Source organism: Mirounga angustirostris, unplaced genomic scaffold (genome assembly GCF_029215605.1).
Source record: "Mirounga angustirostris isolate CCGP_5_RB_7025 unplaced genomic scaffold, mMirAng1.0.hap1 SCAF_10, whole genome shotgun sequence".
Lineage (NCBI taxonomy): Eukaryota > Metazoa > Chordata > Mammalia > Carnivora > Phocidae > Mirounga > Mirounga angustirostris.
The window spans coordinates 126,213,884-126,237,259 of NW_026991718.1; the positions used below are offsets into that span (position 1 = coordinate 126,213,884).

Below are 23,376 nucleotides of genomic sequence, written 5' to 3' on the forward strand. Positions count from 1 at the left end.
GGCACTAGATGTGAAAGAGCTCACTTTTATAAACAATTCACAAACAGGCAAAACTAATCAGTGGTTCATCTTTGGGGAGTGGTTATTTACGGGTAGGGGGACACAGAGGAGCCCACGGGGGCAGGAAATGCTCCATCTTTATTGCGGTTGTGTTCATAGGCATGTTCATATGTGAAATTGCTTCACGTTTGACACTTAGGATGCACCCTTTACTCATTAAAAAAGGAGTCCTAGCTCATTAAAAAAGGAATTTTTAAAAAACTATATGAGTTACAATTCAAAATTCTAATAATTTTTAAATTGCAGTAAAGAAATAAATTGTGAGAAATACACATAATAAATAAACAGCAGGTCCTCAGTAAGTTGCTGAACGAAGAATACATGCATGCATAAAATACTTAAATCCCAGCGCTGTCAGGGACCACCAGCCAGGCAGTGAGACCTGAGCGGGTCTCTTTACATCTAAAGCCTTAGCTTTCTTACCCAAAAAACTAGACTCAGGATTATCCACTGTAAGGTTCCTGTCCAGACTAACCGAGACATGTGGGGAGAACACCCTGTTGGACCAAGTCCTTCGTGTGCTACACAAGTCAGGCATTTCTGACACCCACCCCACGCTGCCCCCTGCTCTCCCCTTGGACCAGGACCACGGAGCCCCAAGAACTAAAGGCAGCTTCCCAGAGAGTGAGGTCATGCTAGAAAGCCAGGCCCGGGGAGTGCAGGGGCCTCCGCCATGCACACAGAGGGCCTATTGACATCCTCCCGAAACTCCCCAGAGCCACAGCCAAGGCGAAGGCCAGACCCAATTACTCAACCGCTCTGCCTCGACACTCACTGCCCAGTGCAGGGGCACAGGCCAGGGCTGCCAAGAGGGCAGCTGGAGGTGCCAAGGCTCCCAGGGGCGCTTGGGAAGGGATTTTCCACTGGCTCCACGCCAGGGGGTCTGGCACAGAGAAGGCTGGAAGCCAGGATGGCCGTGGTGAGCAAGGAGACACAGCCTTGAGTTGGCTGAGTCCTCCTGACGTCCGCCAAGCACAGAGCCCCCAGGGGCTGCAGGGAGCAAGCTGTGGGAAGGCAAAGCCAGGGGCCAGCAGGGTGGGTGCGCCTCCCACTCTGCCCTCTGAGCCTCGCCCCTGGAGGAGCAAGGACAGTCTGCAAAGGGGCTAGCCAGCAGTCCACACCTTGACGTTCTCCTCGGTGAGGCCCTTCTCGACTGAGTCCGCCACGTTCTGCCGGATGCGATGCAGGAATGCCTAGAGGAAGAGAAGCAAGGAGAGGTGAGCATCCAGGCCTCTGATCTCCCGGGGACGGCCCAAAAAGGAGGGCCACAAGTTCCAATGCCACCTAGGATGGACACAGGAGGCACCATGGTCCAGGGACGTGGGCAGGGAATAAGGAAAAACCTACCTAGCTTCTGCATTAAACACACTGGAATACCCCTCACCCCCATCCGGTCAACAAATGTTTACTGAGCAAGTCTTACACCCCAGGCCCTGTGCAGGGAACACGGCAAAGCCTTCTTACCCTCAGGGAGACACACTCCCATCTGCTTCCTCACCCACAGGTCTCTCCCAGGCCGTAATTCATTTCCCTTCTTTGCCCCGCCCTTTTCCAAAAATTTAACTTCTAAATAACAACACATTCAAATGGTTCAAAAGTCAAAAATATAAAGAGTCAAAAATACGAAGAGCCTCTCTCCTACACCCCCGGCCCCAGGGTATCTAGCCCCTCCCCACCTCCCAGGGGAACCACAGCTTCTAGTGTCTTGGGTAACCTTCCAGAGAATCTTCATGCAAAACTAACAAACGGGGATCTATATACTTATACACATACACACACACGCACACGTATTCTTATTTTTCCCCTTTTTTACACACCAAAAAAATAGCAGCATACCCAGGACATGCGGCACCTGCTTTTCCCACTTAATCCTGTTTAGAGATCCTTCCTTTCCTTCACGGGGAGCATCTTCATTCTTTTTCACAGCAGCCCAGGATCCTGCTGTATGGACGGACCCCAGCTGTCCTGCCACTTTTCTCAGGGGCTCAGAACAGAGAAGTCATCTCTGTCCTCTGCAATGTGACAGATAACGATGAAGGGAGGGGGGTGCTGGGGACCATGGGGAGCTGGCAAACATGTCCTACCCAAGGGGGATGGCTGCTTCTCCCCTCCAAGTGCGGTCAGGTGGGAAGCCGGCGGGCCCAGTACCACCAGATGTTCTGGGATTTTTTTCAATAGAAGCCAGAGATTAAGATTTTTTTTTTTTTTTTAAGCAAAGGCTCCCAGTTTTTAAATATTGGCAAAATATTGGTGGTTTTTGTGAGGAACTGGATTTTAGGGGTCGAGCATGACAGCGGGGGCACCAGAATGGAGGGGTGCAGCTTGCGCTGGAAATGACAAATGATGGTGGCCTGGCCCTTGTGTGGGTGGGACGGAGCAGGCAGCGGAAAATCTACTGACAAGAACATGGCAGGGAGGCGGGGGGGAGACGCACCCGAGGGAGACTGAGGCCTGTCCCACACAGCAAACTCTGACTGGTCTGCCCCCACTTGAGGACCTGGACCCAAGCTGACCTGGCATCAGCTCTAGGACATCCCCTGTGAAAATGACTTCACGGGCCTGTCACGGCCACAGGGCCACGAGGAGCTGCGGTGGCCCATCGGCTGCCCTCCCTGCCACAGCTGATTACAGCGATGGGGATCTGCATGCTGTCCCCTCCACAGAGCCCGGCTGCTGGTTAATTAAGAGTGTGTCTCCCGTGCCCATGCTTGTCTGGGGAGATCTCCGAGTGGCGGGGAGACAGAGGGGACAGCCCAGGATGGAGGAAAGCAGGGGCAGGTAGGCCAAGAGGAGGCTGGCCTTCCACAGACGGCTGTCAGATCCTTTTCCATCACCCAAGCGATGTCGGTGGCTGTCGCGGGGTGCCGGCCACCGCAGACTTGGCTCTCCTAGGAGGCGGTCGCTGGTGCCTCACACAGTGGGTCATGGGGAGGAAAGCCGAGGACACAGAGCCAGGCACAGCCCTCCCCACCAGTCCCCTCGGCCCATGTTTAAGTCCCCAGCCTGGACTTCTCCCCTGAAGACTCCACATATTCCACCTGGATGCCGAGGGGCATCCAAAACCTAGTTCCTGATCCCCCCTCCCAACCCACACCACCCGGCACCGCTGGCTGCCGGCGGCTCCAGCCAAAACCCCCCAGTTGTCCCAGTCACCCTCCATGCCCCTCTTTCTCTGGCACCCCACTTCTATCCATCAGCAAATTCTATCAGCTTCACCTTCAACAGGCATTAAAAATCCAACCTTGGGGGCGCCTGGGTGGCTCAGTGAGTTGGGCATCCGACTCTTGGTTTCTGCTCAGGTCATGATCTCATGGTCATGGGATTGAGCCCCACGTCAGGCTCCACGCTGGGCGGGGAATCTGCCTGAAGATTCTCACTCTCCCTCTGCCCTTCCCCCTGCTTGAGCATGCACCCTCTCTGTCTCTCTGTCTCTCTCAAATAAATAAATGTATCTTTAAAAAAAAAAAATCCAACCTCTTCCCTCCACCTCCATGGCCACCCTTGCCCCAGTCCAAGGCACCATCTTCTCCTGCCTAGACTAATGCAATCACCTCCTCCCTGTTCCCCCTCATTGCCCCCAAAGTCCTTTCTCCACACACAACCAGAGGAATCCTATTAAATATGTAAATCAGATCCTGTCAATCCACAGCTTAAAATTCTCCATGGCTTCCAACTATGCTTAAAAACAAAAACGAAACAAAACAACAACAACAACAAAGAATCCTTCCGCAGCCCATAAAGCCCCCCATGATCTTGTCCTAGTTAATCTCTCACCACAACCTTCCAGCACTACATCACTCCACACCTCAACAATCTTCAGCCCCACCATCATTCTATTTCTTCCATCTGCCAGGAGACATTCCTGCCTCAGGACCTCCGCACGTGCTGCTCTTACTAGCAGGGTATTCTCCCCAGCTCCACCATCCTTCTCATCCTTCAGGCCTTAGTTCACATGTCACCTCCTCCAGGAAGCCCTCCTTGTCTCCCCACCTTCCCATCTTGCATTAAAAGTCCATTTGACAGATGAAAAGAGTGAGGTTAGGGGCGCCTGGGTGGCTCAGTTGTTAAGCGTCTGCCTTCGGCCCAGGTCATGATCCCAGGGTCCTGGGGTCGAGCCCCGCATTGGGCTACCTCCTCCACGGGAAGCCTGCTTCTCCCTCTCCCACTCCCCCTGCTTGTGTTCCCTCTCTTGCTGTGTGTCTCTCTCTCTGTCAAATAAATAAATCTTCTAAAAAAAAAAAAAAGAGAAAAGAAAAGAGTGAGGTTAGGCAATCTACATCAGCCAAGATAAGAAGGGAGCATGGCTGGAATGAAACCTTTACCCCAATCCAACAATAAAGGCGAGGTTTGGAAAAACTGACAGTTTGTGTTTAAACCAGAGATCCTCCTCTTTCCTGCTGTGTAACCTCAGGAAAATGCATTAGCCTCTCTGAATCTCAGTTTACAATTCCCAAATAGGGGGATCATAGCAATACCGCCCTACCTTTCAGAATGTAATAGGATAAAGTGAATGGAGGCTCCATGCAGGCAGGGGGCTTGCCTCTCTTCCCAGCTATACCCCCAGGGCCTACAGTAGTGCCTGGCACAGAGCAGGAGCCTGCTGGAAGCCTTCTGACCTTTCCTTTTAAAGGGCCACGGGGCCAGGGGACAGGAGCTCCTGGAGGATGCCTCAGCTGGGCAGTGGCACTGCCGGGAAGGCCGGCCTCCAGCCTCCTGATCAGGAGGGAGACAAAGGCCCGCTAGCCCAGCACCGCTGGGGACAGCAGGAAGCTGGGAGTGCTGGCCTAGATCGGGGCTTCCTGTCCTGGTTTCCTCAAGCAAGCAAAGCCACCGCTATTGTCCTGGGACAATGACAGGCTCGGGCCACCCACAGAGGAGCCACAAACAGGCCGGCATGATGGGCACAATGGGCAGCTCGTGACCCGGAAAGAATGGGTAGGCAGGGGCTCTGGGCCTGGCCCTTGCACGGCCCAAGGCATGACCGGCTTTTCCAGGCAGTACCAATACCCTCCGTGCAGGCGGCATGGTTAGAACGACCCTCAGGGGCGACTCCGGGTCCAAGCCTTGACAGCTCTGGAACGCTCGGCCAAAAGCAGCTCTGTCTTGGGAACCTCCCTTAGAGATGAGGCCATTCTCAGGATTCCCAGGGCTGCCTGAGACTCTGCTTTGGCCCCGCAATCTCTGTCGGTCGGTGCTGCCTGCCCCCACACCTGCCCAAGTCCCCCCTCTGCTTTTGGTGATGATGATGATGGAATACGTAAAGGATTTAGAAAAGGACAGAGAAAACCCCAACCAACACCCACAAACTCAGTGTTGGCAAATCTTAGCATTATCCCAAATTTGCTTTAAACCATTCTCTAAAAGAAATTCATCAAATCTGGGGGAGGTGCAGACTGGGAAGGGGCACGAGGGAGCCCTGGGTGGTGCTGGGAATGTTCTATTACTTGATCTGAGCAGTGGTTACACAGGCCAATGCATATGCAAAGCCTCCTCGGGGTGTACTTCATCCGTGTACCGTGTGAATACCAAACCTCAGTGAAGAACAAGAAGAAATGAATCACCACAGAAAGAGGTGACCCACCTAAGCACCTGCCCTCCCGCAAGGCACCCCCGCCCCTGTCCTGGATATGGTGCCCACTTACATGCACATGTGAACGGACAAGCAATAAAGAACACCGTTCTGCGTGTTTACTTCCACATTCATCCACATTGTTACGCGTGCCTGGCGGCACCTGTCACCCGGACCCCACCCACGTCCCTCAGTCCTTACCCCTGGGGTGCGCGCCAGCACCCCGTCCAGCTGCCGGCCCCCCATCTCGGAGCCTGAGGGCCCCCTCCCAGAGCGGGGCAGGCCAGGCAGACAGATGAGAAGCCTGAGGCATGTGACCCATGCCGCTTCCCCAGTGGCCCACAGTGGCAACCTGCTTAACGACACACCTTGTGTGGCCACCTTCCGTCCCACCTTCCGTCCCCTACCTCAATCCCTCACTTGGCCATTGGTGGTCCCTTGGTGCTTCCTCCCAAAGAAACTCCTCCCCGCTGAATCAGTCTCTGGATCTGCTTCTGGGCACCCCACCCACGCTAAGATCTCAAGTTGTTCACTTTGTTGCTGAATACTTAAAAGTATAGCACCCACGATCAAGAGGCAGAAGTTTAGGTTCTTTCAAATGTCCTTCCGATTAACAATGCTGCAATGAGTAGCAGGTCCACGGGGCCCAGGCGCTCCAGATCCTCCAAATGTACACCTAGACCTCCTGAGGTACAAGCACGCAAGTCCCTCCAGATGTATACCAGGTGTGGAATGGCTGGCCAGATGTTAGAGACATGTTCAACTTGACTAACGCCAAGTTAACACCAAACAGCTCTGACATGATCGCACCCACACACACTCCAACCAGCAGCAGATGAGAGTCCCCACGACTCCACACCTGGGACAAGATCCACGTGCTCTCATTCGTTCATGTAACAAACATGTGCTGAGACTCACATGGTCCCATCATTAGTTCATTTTGAACCCCACAATCGGCTTTCGGGGTAGGTATTTTGGTCCCATTCTACAGATAAGAAAAACTGAGGCCCAGAGGGTGAGTAACCTAAAGGAAGTCATCTAGCCAGAAGTCAACAGAGCCAAACCTGAGCCTAGGACTGTGTGACCCCCACTTGCTGCTCAGACGGGACCACAGAGGCTGCTCATTGGGCCCAAGTGTCTCCAGGGCTCCCAGACACAACATGATTGATCAGTGATTTCCACCACAGCTACGGCAATGGCGGGGCTAGTAGGGCTGTGTGTTTGCCATCTCCAGAGAGCTCCTACTGCACAGAGGAAACCGGGGAGCACGAGAGGCACTCATCTGAGGTCAAGCAAAAGGTCAGTGATAAAACACAGATCGGAACCAGGTATCCTGGGGCTCCTGGGTGGCTCAGTCATTAAGCATCTGCCTTCAGCTCAGGTCATGATCCCAGGGTCCTGGGATCAAGCCCCGCATCGGGCTCCCTGCTCCATGGGACGCCTGCTTCTCCCTCTCCCCCTCCCTCTGCTTGTGTTCCCTCTCTCGCTGGTGTCTCTCTCTGTCAAATAAATAAATAAAATCTTAAAAAAAAAAAAAAAAAGAACCAGGTGTCCTAATGGCGGGCTCACACCTGCCCCACCTTGCCTTGGAGTAGTGGTTCCCAACTCAGAGGTAATCGTGCCTTCCGGAAGAGAGGACAGTGTCTGCAGGTTCCTGGGGTTGTCACCACAGGGAGGGGAGTGCTACTGCGTAGAGATCACGGATGCTGCCAACCATCCTGCAAGGCCCGGGACGGGCCCCACAGAGATGTATCTGGCCCCAAATGTCAGTAGCACCAAGGGAGAGTAACGCATGCCTTAGAAGAGGCGCTTACTAAAACCCAGAAAGATAAGACGCTGCAGGATGAGGGCTCCTCCCACCCCTCGCTCAGCTACAGGAGCTGGTCTCCTTTTGTCCCGGGAACACAGTGAGCCTGTCCCCGCCCAGACCTCTGTGGTGGTTTCTCTGGGCCTAGGGAGCTTTCTTCCCAGACATTCCCCTCAGGGAGGTCTCCTCTTAGACCCAGAGAAAGGAGGGTCTTGCCACATTCCCCACAGCCATCCGAACCCTGTCACCCTTCCCAGAATTGATCACTGTCGCCAGTGGCCTCATCGACGGAGTTATGTGTGTACCTCACTGTCTGGGAGCATCGCCCCCGCAGAGTGGGAGCGGTCTCAGGGCAGAAGGCGGTTTCATTCACTGCCGGCTCCTGAGCCCACAGCAGGTGCTCAACAAAGGTGTGGAGGAGGGGTGGGACGGGGAGAGAAACTGAGGAAGGGGGGCCCAGAAGAGGCTCCAGAAGTAACCGGTACAGAATTGGGAGTACTGGAATAATAACAGTAATAATAATAATAGTAATAATAAAACATTTACTACTGTTTGTTATTACCATCCTTTACATCTTGGGGCCCTATTATGAGCCAGGTGCTGCGCTAAGCGTTATAATCCTCAGGTAATCATAGCAGGAAGGTCCTATTATGGCTGTGCCCATTTTACAGAGGATGGAACTGAGAGGCCCAGTGCAGTGAAGAGCTTACCCAAAGCCACCCAGCTAGCGAGTGGCAGAGCTGGGCCTCGAACCCAGGCAGTTTGGTCTGGTGATGAGTCCTCGGCCTACCCCTCCACACACACACACATCCTCAGTGAGTAACTGCAGACAACAAACCACGTGAGCATAAAACAGGTAGCAGCTGTCCTTCGGAGTGTCTCTGGGGAGCTGCCATCTGTCTGGAACCTGTAGCCACAGCCTGGGGAGGACAAATCTCTCCCTGGAGAGAAAAAGGATAGAAAGAGGCCTCGAAGTCGCTCTCTGAGACTGATGCCAGCAACCTGATCACTGAGGGGGGTGGGCGGGCTCAGCTGCCCCCAAGGACATCCCTGCTGTGGCTAGGGTGACCTCACCAGACATATGGTGAAACCGGAGAGGGCCAGGGGACCGGTCAGGAGTGAGGGCAGCTGGGGGGGCAGGGAAGCCCCACACTACAGCAAGGACAGAGAAAGGGGGGCCCATCCCCCCACATGGTCTGGGTGGCCGGGTGTCCAGGGAAGCAGCGTGTCACAGAAGAGCAGGGCCCTCGAGTCCAAGCAGTAACAATAAAATAGTAATATCAGCAGCAGAGTGGGGGTTGCATGGCCTGCTCCCAGCACAGGCCAGAGTTTGGGGAGACCCCTCAAAGGCCCACTGACTCCTTCGAATGCCCAAGTCCTATGCTCTATCCATGCAAGTTCTAGGCATTTATGCCACGATGAAAAATAAATCTCACACATGACATCAAGATATAACTTCAGCATCTGATTTATAATTCTATCACTTGGGGTTTAGTTAAATAAACTGTCCATCTCCACAAAGGATGATCATGCTAGAAATGGTTTTTCAGAAGTCCATTTCATGGTATGGACAAAGGCTACTGATGGATCCCTAATGGTGGGGGCGCGGGGGACAAGTTACAGAATACATAAAATATAATCTCATTTTTGGTTAAATAAATCATCTCTACATAGGCACAGAAAAAAGAAGTGTGGAAGGAAAGAACCTAAACTGTGTGAGAATATGGCTGAGATTACTAGCTGTCCCCCAATATCTGGTCTCACCTTTTCCTTTAGAAATAGAATCCAAGATTTTAGAATAAAAACTATTTCCCAGGGCGCCTGGGTGGCTCAGTTGGTTAAGCGACTGCCTTTGGCTCAGGTCATGATCCTGGAGTCCCGGGATCGAGTCCCACATCGGGATCCCTGCTCGGCAGGGAGCCTGCTTCTGCCTCTGACCCTCCCCCCTCTCATGTGCTCTCTCTCTCTCATTCTTTCTGTCTCAAATAAATAAATAAAATCTTTAAAAATAAATAAATAAATAAAAATAAAAACTATTTCCCAGCTTCCTTTACAGCTAGGTATGGCCGTGTGACTAAGTTTGGGCTAGGGGCTGTAAGTACACGTACCATGTACGACATCTTGGAGGTATCCCCGGGGATGGGAAGAACAGGTGGGGATTCTTTTCAGCTATACCTCCTTCCTACTGATTGGATAACCAATGTGATGCCTGGAGGTCAAGCAGCCACCTTGTACCATGAGGTGGAAACCATACTGAAGAAGATGGAGCAGCAACAGAGAAGCTTACGTTCCTCAGTGTATCTGCCCCGGGCTGCCTATAATAATTCAGTAAGAAAGAAAACTTCCGTCTCATTGAAGGCACTCTTATTTGGGTTTTATCGCTAGCCGTGGAACCTAATTCTGAGAGTGGAATTACAAGTCATTTTAATTTTCTTCTTTCTTCATTTCTGTTTTTTCCCACGTTTCCAAAATGAGCATGCCGCTTTCAAATCACAAGTCATTCTCTAGCATAAATGTATGCTTTTTCCTTTTTTTTTTTTTTTGGACAGGAGAGGTTGTTAAACAAACCAGGCCCTCCTGCCCACCCAAGTTATCACTCCTTCAGCATCAAGGAGGCTAGTCGGCATTCTCCTCCTGAACGGCGTGTGTTGCCATGTGGACGGGGCAGTGCCCACCGGCAGAGAGCAGGAACCAGGCAAGTATGAGATGAGAAGGCTTTCCTTCTGCCCTGAGCCTCTGAGCTGCCCACCCCTCCTCCTCTGTGTTGACTCTGGAAGCCACAAGGCCTCCCAGGAAGGTGCCCATCTCAGCCAGCCCCCGACGAGCTGGCCTGGCACTCCCACAGCCCACGAGAGAAAGAGACCTTCCCTCATCCACAGCCCCTGCCACCACCCAGGCTGAGAGCAAAACCTCCTGCACTCCATTCTCGCCCCTTTTTGGGGGGCCTGTGCCAGGAGCAGAAAGCCACTGCCCAGAACAACTTTCCCAAAATACCCAAATTGCAGATTTGAGATGTCACAGTCAGTTACATATTCAGTCACAGATACACCAGACAGGACTGGGAGAAAATAACATTCCTTCCACAACTTCACACTTTTTTCTTCACGTCACAGCTCATAGAGAACATTATAAATTCTGCATATGTATATAAAATTTGTGTCATTACATAAAACAGCACAAATAATGTTACATCATACTATATCTTTAACAGACAAATATCTTCTTATAAGTACTAAAAATAAGCTACAGTTGAGGCCTCCATACTGTTCCATGAACATACCAAGCACCATCCCACCTCAGGGCCTTTGCACTTGCTGTTCCCTTTGTCTAGAAGACTGTCTCCAGATATCTGCAGGGCCCCTTCCTCACTCAATCCATTCCCATCTAGAATCAAATGTCACTTCTGAGAGGCCTTCTCCCACCACCCCACTTACAGCAGAAGCCCATCCTTCCCCTCTATTCACTCTATCTTAGCCATCTTTTTCTGCCCTACAGCACTCACCTCCACCTACACATATCTATTTCCTTGCTTGTCACTCATTTACTGCCTGCCACATCTACACCAGGAAAGAAGTGGCTTGTTCACACAGCATTCACCCCTAAGCCTAGACTGTTGCCTGGCACGGAGGAGTAAGTGGGTTCGCAAGTACCCGATGACCAGCTTGTTTGTCCTTGAGAACAATCCTACAAGGTGTGCTGTGAGTATCTCCATTTTAGGGAAAAGGAAACCAGGGCATAAATCAGCACATGGGGCCTCTAGAGTCAGCTGGCCAGGCTCTGTGCCTGGGTAACAGGGCCTCACCTTGCAAGGTGCTCACATAAGGATTAAATGCAACTCTGTGTCTCCCTCCACCCCCATGCTGAGAGCCCCCAGGATCCAGCTCAGCACCAGGCTCACAAGAGGTGCCCAGTAAGTGCTCAATAAATGACCATGGAAGGGGCAGGCATTTTTAAAATTCCGTATTAATCAAAAGTAGGCCCCTTCCCCGTGGCCTCTAGGCACTGATTCTCGGACGGTCAGAAACACTGGAGACCTTGGGGCGCCTGGGTGGCTCCGTGGGTTAAGCGTCTGCTTTCGGCTCGGGTCATGATGCTGGGGTCCTGGGATCGAGCCCCGCATCGGGCTCCCTGCTCTGCGGGGAGTCTGCTGCTCCCTCCCCCTCCGCCCTTCCCCCTGCTCATGTTCACACTCTCTCTCATGCTGTCTCCCTCTCTCAAATAAGTAAATAAAATCTTTAAAAAACAGAACACTGGAGACCTTTAAAAAATCCGAGTATTGGCTCCAAACACAAAAAGAAAACTGTGTCGTCAAATGAATAAATCTTGATTTAAATGTCTACCAAGCACAACCTACATCACCATGTCAAGCACCAAGCAGCTCCACCTGGAGCTGCGCATACAGCCGGCACAGAGGGCATGGACTGTGGGCATATTTTAGCAGGCTGGCCATCATGGGAGTCTTATGAGGCTGGGCCCCCAGAAGCAGACGCCGGCCGGGACAAGGATTTGACTGCAAGTAGTCAATCTGGGAGGTGCTCCAGCAAACACAGGCAGGGGTGGGGAGAAGTGGGCCTGGACAGGGAGGGCAGCCAGTATAGGGCATAAGAGCAAGCAAGAGGCCAGGGTGGGCGAAGGGGGCTCCAGCCCTCTGAGGCCCTCCGGGAGCCAGGGAGCGACCCCAGGGCAGGGAGGCAGCAAGGGAGCTAGGGCATTTATATACCGGTCCTGCCTGGAGGGCAGGGGGCAGGGCATGGTCATTCCCTGGCACTTCCAGTGGGCCCTGCAGCTCTGCTGGCCAGACGAAGCCACCAGGCACAGGACTGCAGGGTTGAGTGGCGAGTCTGGCTGGGGGGCCACCATGGAGCCTCCAAAAGAAAGAGGGTCGAGGGCCTTGCTGAGGAGGGGAGGAAACACCTGGAACGGCCCTGTCCGCAGGAGGGAAGCCTTTGAAGAAGGAAGGCACGCTGGCTGGTTAACAGAGGCCCCTCCAGGCCAGACTGACATTCCCCAGTCCACACCAGGACGGCCTCCCTGGTTGCTAAAACACTGAAATACGTCGGTGATCGGCAACATCTTGAAGGGAGTCGGGGCTGAAGTCCGAGGAGATGGCTGAGGAATGCTTAGGATAGTTGTTTTTTCCATAAAAACAGTTCTGTGATTGCCTGCCTGCTTCCAAGTCTCCTGGAGTGAGAAAGAGGGAAGGCTTTATAAACTGTAGTGTGCCGTCACAACCTCGTCACTAACGGCACACCTCGCCATCCTGCCCCGTCGACTGCCAACCACACGGCCTCAGTGAGTCACCCTCCTTCTCTGACTCTATGTCCTTGTTTGAAAAAAGAGGCAGTTGAGGTTTAAGCAAGATGATGCAGGTAAAAACTCTGTCAACTACAAAGGCTTCCTGGAAGAACCTGGAAGAAGCGGCCGGGGTTCTGGGCCAGGGGAGCGGGGCTGGGCCACGAAAGGAAGAAGGACCCTGGGGATGATTATGTTCTCGGGGGAGAAAGCCACCACCAAGTCTTCTCCAGGCCAACCAGCGTTACCCGGGCCTGTGTGCGCCGGGCACGTAACTGGGCCCTGCAGACACACAGGACGTGACCCTGCCCCAGGCGCGTTCCCTCGTTCCTGCAGCCACCCATTTACTCAACACTTACTACACACCTACTATATACCGGGCAGGTCCTGTGCTAGGAGCCAATGACGTATCAGTGACTGAGTAAATCCGCCCTCGTGGAGCAGTGGCAAGACCAATCACACACGGATTGTAAAATGTGAGAGCAGTGACAGATGAGTGCTAGGAGCAACAATAAAGCCCGATCAGGAAACACAGAGGGATGGGGTGGGGGAGCTATTTCACAGACACGGTCCGGGAAAGTCTCTCCGATGAGATGGCATTTGAGGAGACAGATACTCGGCGACTGAGGTGCAGTAGCAGCTTTGCAGATATCTGATGGAAAGGCATTCGAGGTAGAGGGAACTGTCAGTGCAAAGGCCCTGAGGCACATTCAGTCCTTCCAAGACCATCCTAACTAAAATATCTGTCCCTGCTCCTGTCCTGTGTTCTCCATAGCACCTGTGACTGTGAATATTATGCATGTCCGTTTATCAGCCTATTGTTCATCTAGTGCACCAGACTGTCAGTTCCAGGAAGGCAATGATGTTTGTCCGTCCGGGGACCACTGTACCCCAGAGCCCAGGACTGGGCCTGCCACGTGGTAGACCATACGTGTTTAGTTGATGAATCATCAATCACCTAGAAAAGACTCGCCCTATGCCCAACCTAGTTCCTAGGCCCTGAAAAAAGGTGTCCAGTTCTCATCCAGCCCCACTTCATCCCTGACCATGGAGGAAGTTGAAGATGAAGCAAAAACCAAGTTGCTACAACCTGTTGTGAACAGGCTGATGCAATAATAGGGGGAGGGGGGGTCAGAGGGGAAGCCAACACTTTTCCCCACACAGGACCCCCTCAGCCCAAACCCGGGGCTGGGGCCTGACCTGTGATCTTCCCTGAACTCACCAACAACCTGCCATTCTTTCAACAAGGACTCAGGCAGGGCCCCCTGCATGCTATCAAGCTAAGACTCACTCTCAAACTGGTGCCCCATAGGCATGTTTTGTCTGACCAGCAGTGGGCTTTGGGAAAATTCAGGCCTAGGTCTGAATACCAGATTTCCCATTAAAATCCCAGTTCCTAGCTTCTCCTGGAAAAGCTGACCACAGGTCTCAAATGCCCACAGGGCCCCAGCATGACGGCTCCCATCTTTATCCAGTGCCGGCGCTACTGGTTCCCACTACCCAACCTGCTGCTTATACTCATCTTCCTACTTGGCCCCAGGAGCATTTGCGTGTGAGATCTCAGTCCTAGATGCAGGCCTGGCAACTGAGAGCCCACTGTCCCCACACCCTCACCCAGGGCAGACATCACTAATGGAACACAGATCTCATTCCTGCTAAGTCTTTTCTACACTGTTGGGAATTTCTCTCCCCTTGTTCTTGTCCCCTAGACCTGTAACGTGGTCTGAGATCCTTCCTATCCTGACCCCAACTTCTCCCCCTCCTTTGGGCCCCTCAGCGTTTTTTCCTGAAGAATGGGCTCATCGGAGTGGGATTACGGCAGGGCTTCTCAACCTTAGCACTGCTGATATTTGAACAGATAATCCATAGTTGTGGAGGTGTCCTGTGTACAGTAGGATGTTTGGCAGCATCCCTGGCCTCTGCCTGCAAAATGACGCAACAAAGGCCGCTCTCGGTTGTGACGACAAGAAATGCCCCCAAACATTGCCCAATTTCCCCTAGGGGACAAAATGTCTCCCAGTTGAGAACCACTGCATTACATCAGAGTGAAGAAAACGTTCCTAGAGCCAGTATGTGGGTGCGATCCTGGCTCTGCCATTTACTGGCCGCGTGACCCTGGGCAGCCTCTCTGTTGTCTCAGTTTCTCTCCCTGTGAAATGGGGATACAAATACAGTAACTGAATGCTGACGGGTATGGAGTTTCTTTTGGGGGGCTGCTGAAGATGTCCTGAAATTAGATGGTGGTGATGGTTGCACGCCTCTGTGAATACACTAAAAACCACTGTATTGCACTCTTCAGGTGGGTAAATCATACGGTACATGAATGATACCCCACGAAGCTGTTACACACACACACACAGTGCCCACCTTGAGCTGAGATGAAGTGCGCTAGAAAACACAAAACGGGCGTCAGCCCTTATTGTCAGCAGCAGCCTATGCTGATCAGGGGCCCGTATTGGGGGGCGGGGGGGGGGCGCGTGCAGCTGCGAGGAAAAGCCTCAAGTGACCAGGACTGTGGCGGCTGGGAACAGGCTCCGCTTTGGGTGGTATTTCCCGCCGGAATGTCCCAGACAAAGCAAACCAAGTCACTCAGGGGCCCCAGGATGCAGGGCGGGGCGGCGGGACGTCCTGGGGTCCCTGTGCCTGTCTGTGGCAGGACAATGGGTGGAATGTGGTCTCCCCTCCAAGGGGCTGACACTTGACATCTGAAGACAATGACTTTCAAGAGGTTTTGTTTTTTCCTCAGAGCAGCCTTTTTTTATTTTTCCTTCTCCCCAAACAATTGTTCCTGGGGCTGGTGAGGGAGTCCACCGCCCCCCTACCCCCACCGCCCCGGCTTGTGAAGGATTGTGTTTGCAGAGTCAGGAAACAATGCACAAAAGTGAGAGAATGTAAAAATAGCGGTACTCAGGGCACGGCCCGGGGACGGGGGCTCTGCAAGGAGGTTTCCTCCAGTTGGTTTTTCCCAGCGCCTACTCAGACCCCAGGAAAGGAATTCGGGCTCGGGAAGAGGCAGTGGACAGCAGAGTCCGCCTCGATGGCACAGACATTTGCGACTCAGATGCAGTTGGGGTATCTTAAATTTAGGGTGTGCCGGCTACATCCCGACTGCTTCTCGCACATCGCCTCATCCCAGACCACCTCACCCCAGTTTACAGAAAAGGAGACCGAGGTTCTCAGTGGATGAAGTGCCAGCCCCACCACATATAACCAGGTGGAGAGAGCTGGGATCTGACCTCTGGGCCATCAGAGTCCAGACACTGGCCTGCTGCATCCACTCTGATCTAGTCCTGTGCTCTCAGCTTCCGGGGCTACTCACCCACATCCCACTCATGCTGGGGCCACTTCACTGAAGCTATCCCCATCCTCATCCTGCTCCACAAGGGCAGCCACCCTTGTCTGCACGGTCCAGCACAGTCTCTGGCCTTCCGGGCCCAGGAGCACAAGGCAGAGAGACCTTGCATAGGGAGCCTGCAGATGCCAGAGAACAGAGAGGCCCTACCTGCCCTTGACCACTGTGGTCAACTGAACAAGGCCCCCCAGAGATGTCTGCGTCCTAATCCCCGAACCTGTGAATATGTGGCCTTACATGGTAAAAGGGACCTTGCAGAGGCAACTAAGCTCATGAACTTGAGATGGGAAGGTTTCCCGGAATATCCAGATGGGCCCAATGTAATCACAGGGGCCCTGGAAAATGAAAGAGAGACGCAGGAGAGACGGCATCAACGTGGTGCAGCCTGACGCTGGCCTTGAGGATGGAAGGGGCCAGAAGCTAAGGAACACAGGCCGAGTCTAGAAACCGGAAATGCAAGTAAGTGGATTCTTCCCTAGAGCCTCAGGGGCAAGACAGCCCTGACAACAACTTGATGTTGGCCCGGTAAGTCCCATTTCAGACTTCTGACCTCCAGAAGTCCAAGATAATAAACCTATGTTGTTTTGAGCCACCAAGTTCGTGGCAATTTGTTACAGCAGCAAAAGGAAACTAATATAACCACCTCGCTGGGAAGAAAACTAACCTCCATGCATCTCCAGTAAGAGCTGACACGCCCTAACACCTCATTGTTAATTATTACGAATACACAATAGATATTATTATATAGCATGACTACCTATTTCATACGTTACGTATTAGTCTTATAATTAGTAAGCTGTGAAATGACTTCTTTCTCCACCACTCACGGTCTCTATTAGCAAATATTCATTAAGGACAGATGGTCTGATAATGATAATTATTATAATACTTATAAAACTATAAACTATCCTGAGCTACCCAATTATATTCAGTTCCTGAGGTTGCAAAGCAAGGAGCCATTTGGTAAGATCAGATGAGGGAAACCTCAGGACACCAAGTTACCTGAGCTCAGTGATGCTGGTGCTTCCAGTAGAGTATGGCCACGAGAACGAGCTTTGACGTGTATTAAGTACTTACTGTTTATCAACGCCAAGGGTCTAGGAGGAGGTAACTGCTCTATCCCTGTTTCACAGACAAGGAAACAGCAATCACAGAGTAGAGTCATTTCCTCAAGGTCACGCAGGGAGGAAAGGCCAGAGCCATGACTGAGCCCAGGCCCATGGGGCTCCAGAATCAAGTCTTTCCCAGGGGACTATTTTGCTTCTTGAGTCCAGAAGTTGGGGTAGGAGAGCAGGGTGGCCTGGTGGGATGATCAGGAGTTGGGAGGCCTAGGTCATTTAAACATCCCTGGCTGGAGTGACAACAGGCAAGTCAAGAGGGGATCTTTACAGGGGCACCTCGGTGTCTCAGCCACTGGGTGTCTGCCTTCGGCTCAGGTCATGATCCCAGGGTCCTGGGATCAAGCCCTACATCGGGCTCCCTGCTCAGCGGGAAGCCTGCTTCTCCCTCTCCCACTCCCCCCGCTTGTGTTCCCTCTCTCGCTTTGTCTTTCTCTGTCAAATAAATAAATAAAATCTTTTAAAAAAAAAAAAAGAGGGAATCTTTACAAAATGCAAATGTAGTTCCCTCCATCAATGCCACCACGCCCATCAGTGGCTCCCCAGTGCTCTGAGAATAACAACCAAAAGTAGGATCCAGCCTCACTGCTACCACCAAAGTATGCAGCAGCCAGCCCAGCCTGTAGGCTCTTCAGGCTGTTCTGAAAACACCAAGCTTGCACCGCCCCGGGCCTTTGCACATACTGTTCCCTCTACCTCCAACACTCATTTCCCTCCCTTCATCTAGTTAACAACCATTCACCTCCCCCATCCTCCCACTGAAGTCACAGCCCACACAGGCTCCAGGAGCTCCATATATGCTTCTCTTTTTTTTTTCTTTTAATTTATTTGAGAGAGAGAGTGAGCATGGGCCGGGGGGCGGGGGGGGGGGAGGGCGGGTGCAGAGGGAGACAGAGAGAAGCAGACTCCCCGCTGAGTGCACGGCCCAACACAGGGCTCCATCTCACAACCCTGAGATCATGACCTGAGCCAAAACCAAGAGTCAGATGCTTAACTGACAGCACCCGGACGCCCCTCCATATACCCTTCTTAGCGCCACCAGAGCTATGACTTAACCTCGATTTTGAGATTATTCAATTAATGGCAGTCTTCCTCACCAAATGGAGAGCTCCCAGAGGTCTTGCTTACTCACAGTTTTATTCCTATTTCATTCACTCTGTTTTAGCCATGGTTTTAGGCCCAGCACTTAGCACCACAGTGCCTGGCATTCAGTACACTTTTGATGAATGAATGAATGAATGAATGAATGAGATGTCCCTTTCCCTGGAGCTCAGTTTTCTCATCTGTAAAATAGTGAAAATAGGAGCACCGACTTCAAGGATCACTATGAGCATTACAAGAAATGATGCACACTAGCTAGGTGATTGGGGAGACTGACTCCCTCTCTGAGCCTCAGTTTTCCCCTCTGCCCAATGGGTACAACACAATGTCTACTGCTCGGACCTGCTGGCTTGGTTCCAAATGCAGCCCTACCACCGACTCACCACGTGACCCTGGGGAACCCACTCCCATGCTCCATCCTCTATTCCCTCTTCTGTGAAATAGGGGTAGCAGACAACAGAACCCCCAAGGGCCCCCAGCTCTGGAGTTGGAGGGTCAGGCCCACCCACTCTAACCACTCCCAGCCCCCACTACCTTCCAGCCAAACCAGTAGCAACCAGCCCCACCACAGAGTGGCAGGTCACCAGAGACTTTACAAGTGAGGCTTTCTACAGCTCCTTCCCTGGGGGACTCAACTACAGCCCAGGGACCCCAAGGAGGGAGGAAACAGGAGGGCGGGGGAGGCTCTGGCCCCAGTCCCCACCTGCCCACTGGGGAAGGCCCAAGAGTGTAAACCTCAGTTTCCTCTTCTGTAAACGGAGATTCAAACACCTACCTCAGAAGATCAAACAGATAATGAACCTCAACTTCAGCGTCACACCAGAAGGAGGCCCTATGAGAGGTGAGCATTTACTGTTACCATCACTGATATTATTTTTATGTGTCAGTGCATCCTGATAAAGGAAAACCTCACCCCCAACATACAGACCACACCGAATGTTTCTGACATTTCCCCGAAACTGAGTGTCTCCCACCACTCCAGTCATTTGGGCTGGTCTGCCCTCTCCTCAGACACGCTGGGCTTATTCCCACCACAGGACCTTCGCACATGATGCTCCCTCAGCCTGTAAGACATTTTCTCCAGCTCTTTACAGCGCAGAAGAGGTCAAATGTTGCCTCCTCAGAGACCCTATCTCTGACCATCCTGTAGCAGCCTCCCGCAACCCCGACCCAGTCACTCGCTAGTACAACAACCTTGCCTGCAGTTACCACAATCTACATGTTATTTTGTGCACTGACTAGCTGTCCTTCCCTCCACGGAGGGCCAGTTCCCCGAGGACAGGGATTTCTGTGTGTCTGGTTCACTGCTGTATCCACCGCCCTTAGAATGGGATGAGGCAGATATAAGATGCTCAAAAACGACTTGTTAAGAGAAGAAAGGAGGGAGGTTACACAAGCCTCTGAGCACCCCATTTCTACATCTATAACAGAGGATAAATTAGAGCCTCTATCTCAGAGGGTTCTTTTGAGGATTAAAGAAAACATTACATGTACCATAAAGCGCTTAGCATGGGGAAAGAATCACAATAAAAACTCAACTTTTTTAAAAATCGTAAAATGCCCATCAACAGGAGAATGGCCGAACAAATTGCGGTGTGTTCACACAATGCGGTACAACTCAGCAATCAGAAGAAAAGCTGCTGACACGTGCAACGACGTGCATGGGCCCTAAATACACTGCCCGAGCCAAAGCAGCAGACACGATGGGGTGCATCCTGCAGAATCCACTCCACAAAATCCAGAAACTGACAAAAGACACCTGCGATAAAGAGGTTACAAAAGTTGTTCCTTTTCTTTCTTTTTTTTTTAAAGATTTTATTTATTTATTCATGAGAGACAGAGACAGAGAGAGAGAGAGAGAAGCAGAGGGAGAAGCAGGCTCCCAAGGAGCAGGGAGCCCGATGCGGGACTCGATCCCAGGACCCTGGGATCGTGACCTGAGCCGAAAGCAGACGCTTAACTATCTGAGCCACCCAGGCACCCAAGTTGTTCCTTTTCTAACCCCAAAACCACAAGTCCCCACTTTTTCTTGCCAGGTACTAACTGGCAAGGGGCCCGAGGGGACCTCTGGGGTCAGTCAGTGTTCTAGATCTTCACCTGGTGCTGACGCACAGGTAGACTCCTGGCAACATGCACTTAAGACTTATGCATGTATGGAATAAAAATTATTCCAAAAATTATTTTCAACAAAGGGATGGAAAGGAGTTAATCCCTTTGCCCACACATGGGTCTCAGAGGCCGACAGCAAGCACACCCCTCTGGTTTCGGGCAGACGTGGGCCCCCTCACCACCCACGCAGCCCTGGCTTCTGTGGGGCCCACTGCCAAAGAGACAAGCCGCCCTCCGCACACACCCCTCCACCACTGCCCCCCAGCCCGGCTTCCGAGAAGATGCCAGAACAGGAAGTCTGCTCTGAGGCTGTGAAGCAAAAAGGCCGAGGGTGGTAGGGGAGGGGAAGGCACCTGGGGCGGGGGGGCTCCCCTGAATGAGATGTGCCTTGAATACTGTAGGAGATCCTATCTGGGTGTTTGATGGGTGTCCCCTACCCACCACAGACAGGCACAAGGACACCCACAAACGCCCACCCTACAACTGACAGGGTATCTCCAGGAGTGGCAGCACTGGGCATGCCCCGTACATCACCAGCCATCTCACCGTCACTGCCCTGCTTAAAACGCTCCAAGAGCAGCGACCACTCTCGGGACAAAACCACGCTCCTTACTGTGGCTTTCAAGGCCTGACATCACTAGCTCCTAACCCCTCTGGCTCCCCTCCCTCTCCTCTCTCCCACACTAGCCCTTTTGCCCTTCCAGGGAAACTCCCAGCAGGCTCCTGCCACAGGGCCTTTGTACCTGTCCCCTGGTGTCCACCCAACTCATTTCCTCCCCTCCTCCAGGTCCTGGCTCAAACATCGCCTCCTCAGGAAGGCCCACCCTGACCACCCTACTTACGACTGCCACACCCTTCCCAGGACACTTTGCCTTGCTTCTTTTTCCCACAGCACTTAGCATCCACTAACACTGCAGCAGCCTCCCTCAACCCCGACCCAGTCAGGGGTTATTTAGTATCTTCGCTGTCTGTCTGTTGTAAACTTATTTAGTATCTTATTTAGTATCTTCGCTGTCTATCTGTTGTAAACTCAATGGGGGTGAAGGTTTTTGTCTGTCTTGTGCACTTACTGCATCCCCAGCCACCTGGTACAAACATAGGAGGTGCTCAATAAATTACTTGTAGCTCCAAGAAGGTAAACCAGAATCATAGGATGCACTCACTTATTTTTGGCATTGTTTCAATTCTCCGTTATGAGTATGTGTTAACTTTTACAATTGAAAAGGCACAATCAGAAATCTGGTTTTAAAAGCCAGATGGGAACCATCCCTAGGCCACTGGGTCTGAGGTCCAAAGGCTGGCCGTAAAAATTACCTGAGGAGCTTTTCAAAAGGTGCATTTGCCCAGGAGGTGCCCAGGGAAGTTCTAGTCTGGCTCCAGGAGTCTGGGGAAAGCCAGGGAACCTGTGGCTTTGTACAAGCGCCCAGAGAACCCCGAAGAGCTGGAGGGCCTGTGGAACTCGGGAACAGGGCAGGTGGTCAGGAAGGGCTGCTCAGAGGAGGAGGGCAGAGAAGATCCTGACAAACAGCCAAGATCAGGCTAAGCCAATTCCTGGGCCCTGCTATTCGGAGGCTCTAATTCAGTGGGATGGAAGAGGCCTGGGCATCTGCATTTTTAAATATGCTTGTGTGATGGGCCCTGAGATTTAGGAAGCACTGGCTGGGTCGGATCTGGTTTGCATGTGTACAGTTGCCTTTCATCACGAGAACGGATACAATCATAATAAGAGACCTGGAAATGCAGCAGCACCCATGGCGAATACCTGGGCTTGTCACCACCGGGGCCTTCTCCTGCGTGGTTCTGAAGGTGGTGGCTCTCATCACAGGCTGTGGGTGGTCTGGCGTGTCCCCTTTCCCCGGTGCCTGAAGAAGTGGGCGTGGCTTGTTTCCCTCACTATCTGCGGACTTTCGGCTTGTTCCAGCCTTGGGTTCTCATACACGGTGCTCTGGTGAACACCAGGGTACAGAAGCATCTCTCCCCCTCCCCACATGAAGATTTTTTTAGACTCCATTTACCAGTGGGGGGGGGTCCCGCAGTCCCAGGAGCATCGTGTTTGGGAGGCTCCTGCTAATAAGTCCGCTAAACAATCCACCAACAGGTTTGCACAAGGTCACTGCCCCCAAATGACACGAAAGGCATGGAAGTCCAGCCTTATAGGGGTTGCAGCCCCACAGAGGAACTGAGGCCCAGACAGTGAGACCTTCAAGGCTGATGTTCTTTGAGAACTGACTCGTTCCCGGACACAGTCCTGACTGCTCTATTACCATGAGCCCATGTGATCCTCAGCAGGACCCCGTGTGCTGGGGCGGATGCCCACATACTGGCGTGTACCAAGCACACAGTAAGCACGTTTCATGATTACCATCACCTGTGTTTGATTTTCCTATAGATGTGTCCAACCACATCCCCAAACAAAATCAGGGTTCCGGAAAGCTGGGCCAGGTTTCTCAGATGGCACAGGAATGGCCTAGCAGAGTGCCCACACCCCCAAAACGGGACAAGAGGGGTCATCAGTCTACACCCTGTGACAGAGCCATTCCTGGTGGTTAAGGCCAGCCCCGTCCCTGGGACCCCGGGTACACACATCACAATGTGACTGCTGGACCATGCCTGCTGGAGAGATGCCCTAGCCCAGGGCCCAGCGCTGGAGCCAAACCCTTGGGAATATGGCAGGCGACTCATGGCTGAAGGAAGGCATGAGTCTGCAAACACCTCAGTGGGTGAGATGTGCCGTCGGAGGACGGCATCCCAATGTCCCAAATCTTGCCCCTGGCCACCAGCCACAAGACACGGACCCAGAATCCTCTACTCAGCTCCAAACAGAAGCCCCAGTTCCCTTTTTGTCTTTGCAGAACTTCCCACCGCATCAAGCTGAAAAGGAAGTCGACAATGCGGCAGGAGGAATGGTGACGGTGACACAAATTATTTCATGTTTGCTGAGGAAAGAGGAAGCGGTAGCCAGGGATGG

General features: G+C 52.5%; 1 protein-coding gene across 2 annotated transcripts in view; it reads right to left on the reverse strand.

Moving 5' to 3' along the window:
- PREX1 (phosphatidylinositol-3,4,5-trisphosphate dependent Rac exchange factor 1) overlaps positions 1-23,376 on the reverse strand; it is a 178,382-nt gene that overhangs the window by 103,412 nt on the left and 51,594 nt on the right. For both annotated transcript variants that reach the window (XM_064573328.1, XM_045885915.3), the window contains exon 2: positions 1,182-1,253. In XM_064573328.1, the coding sequence (XP_064429398.1) occupies positions 1,182-1,253 (72 nt within the window). The remainder of the gene's footprint in view (positions 1-1,181; positions 1,254-23,376) is intronic.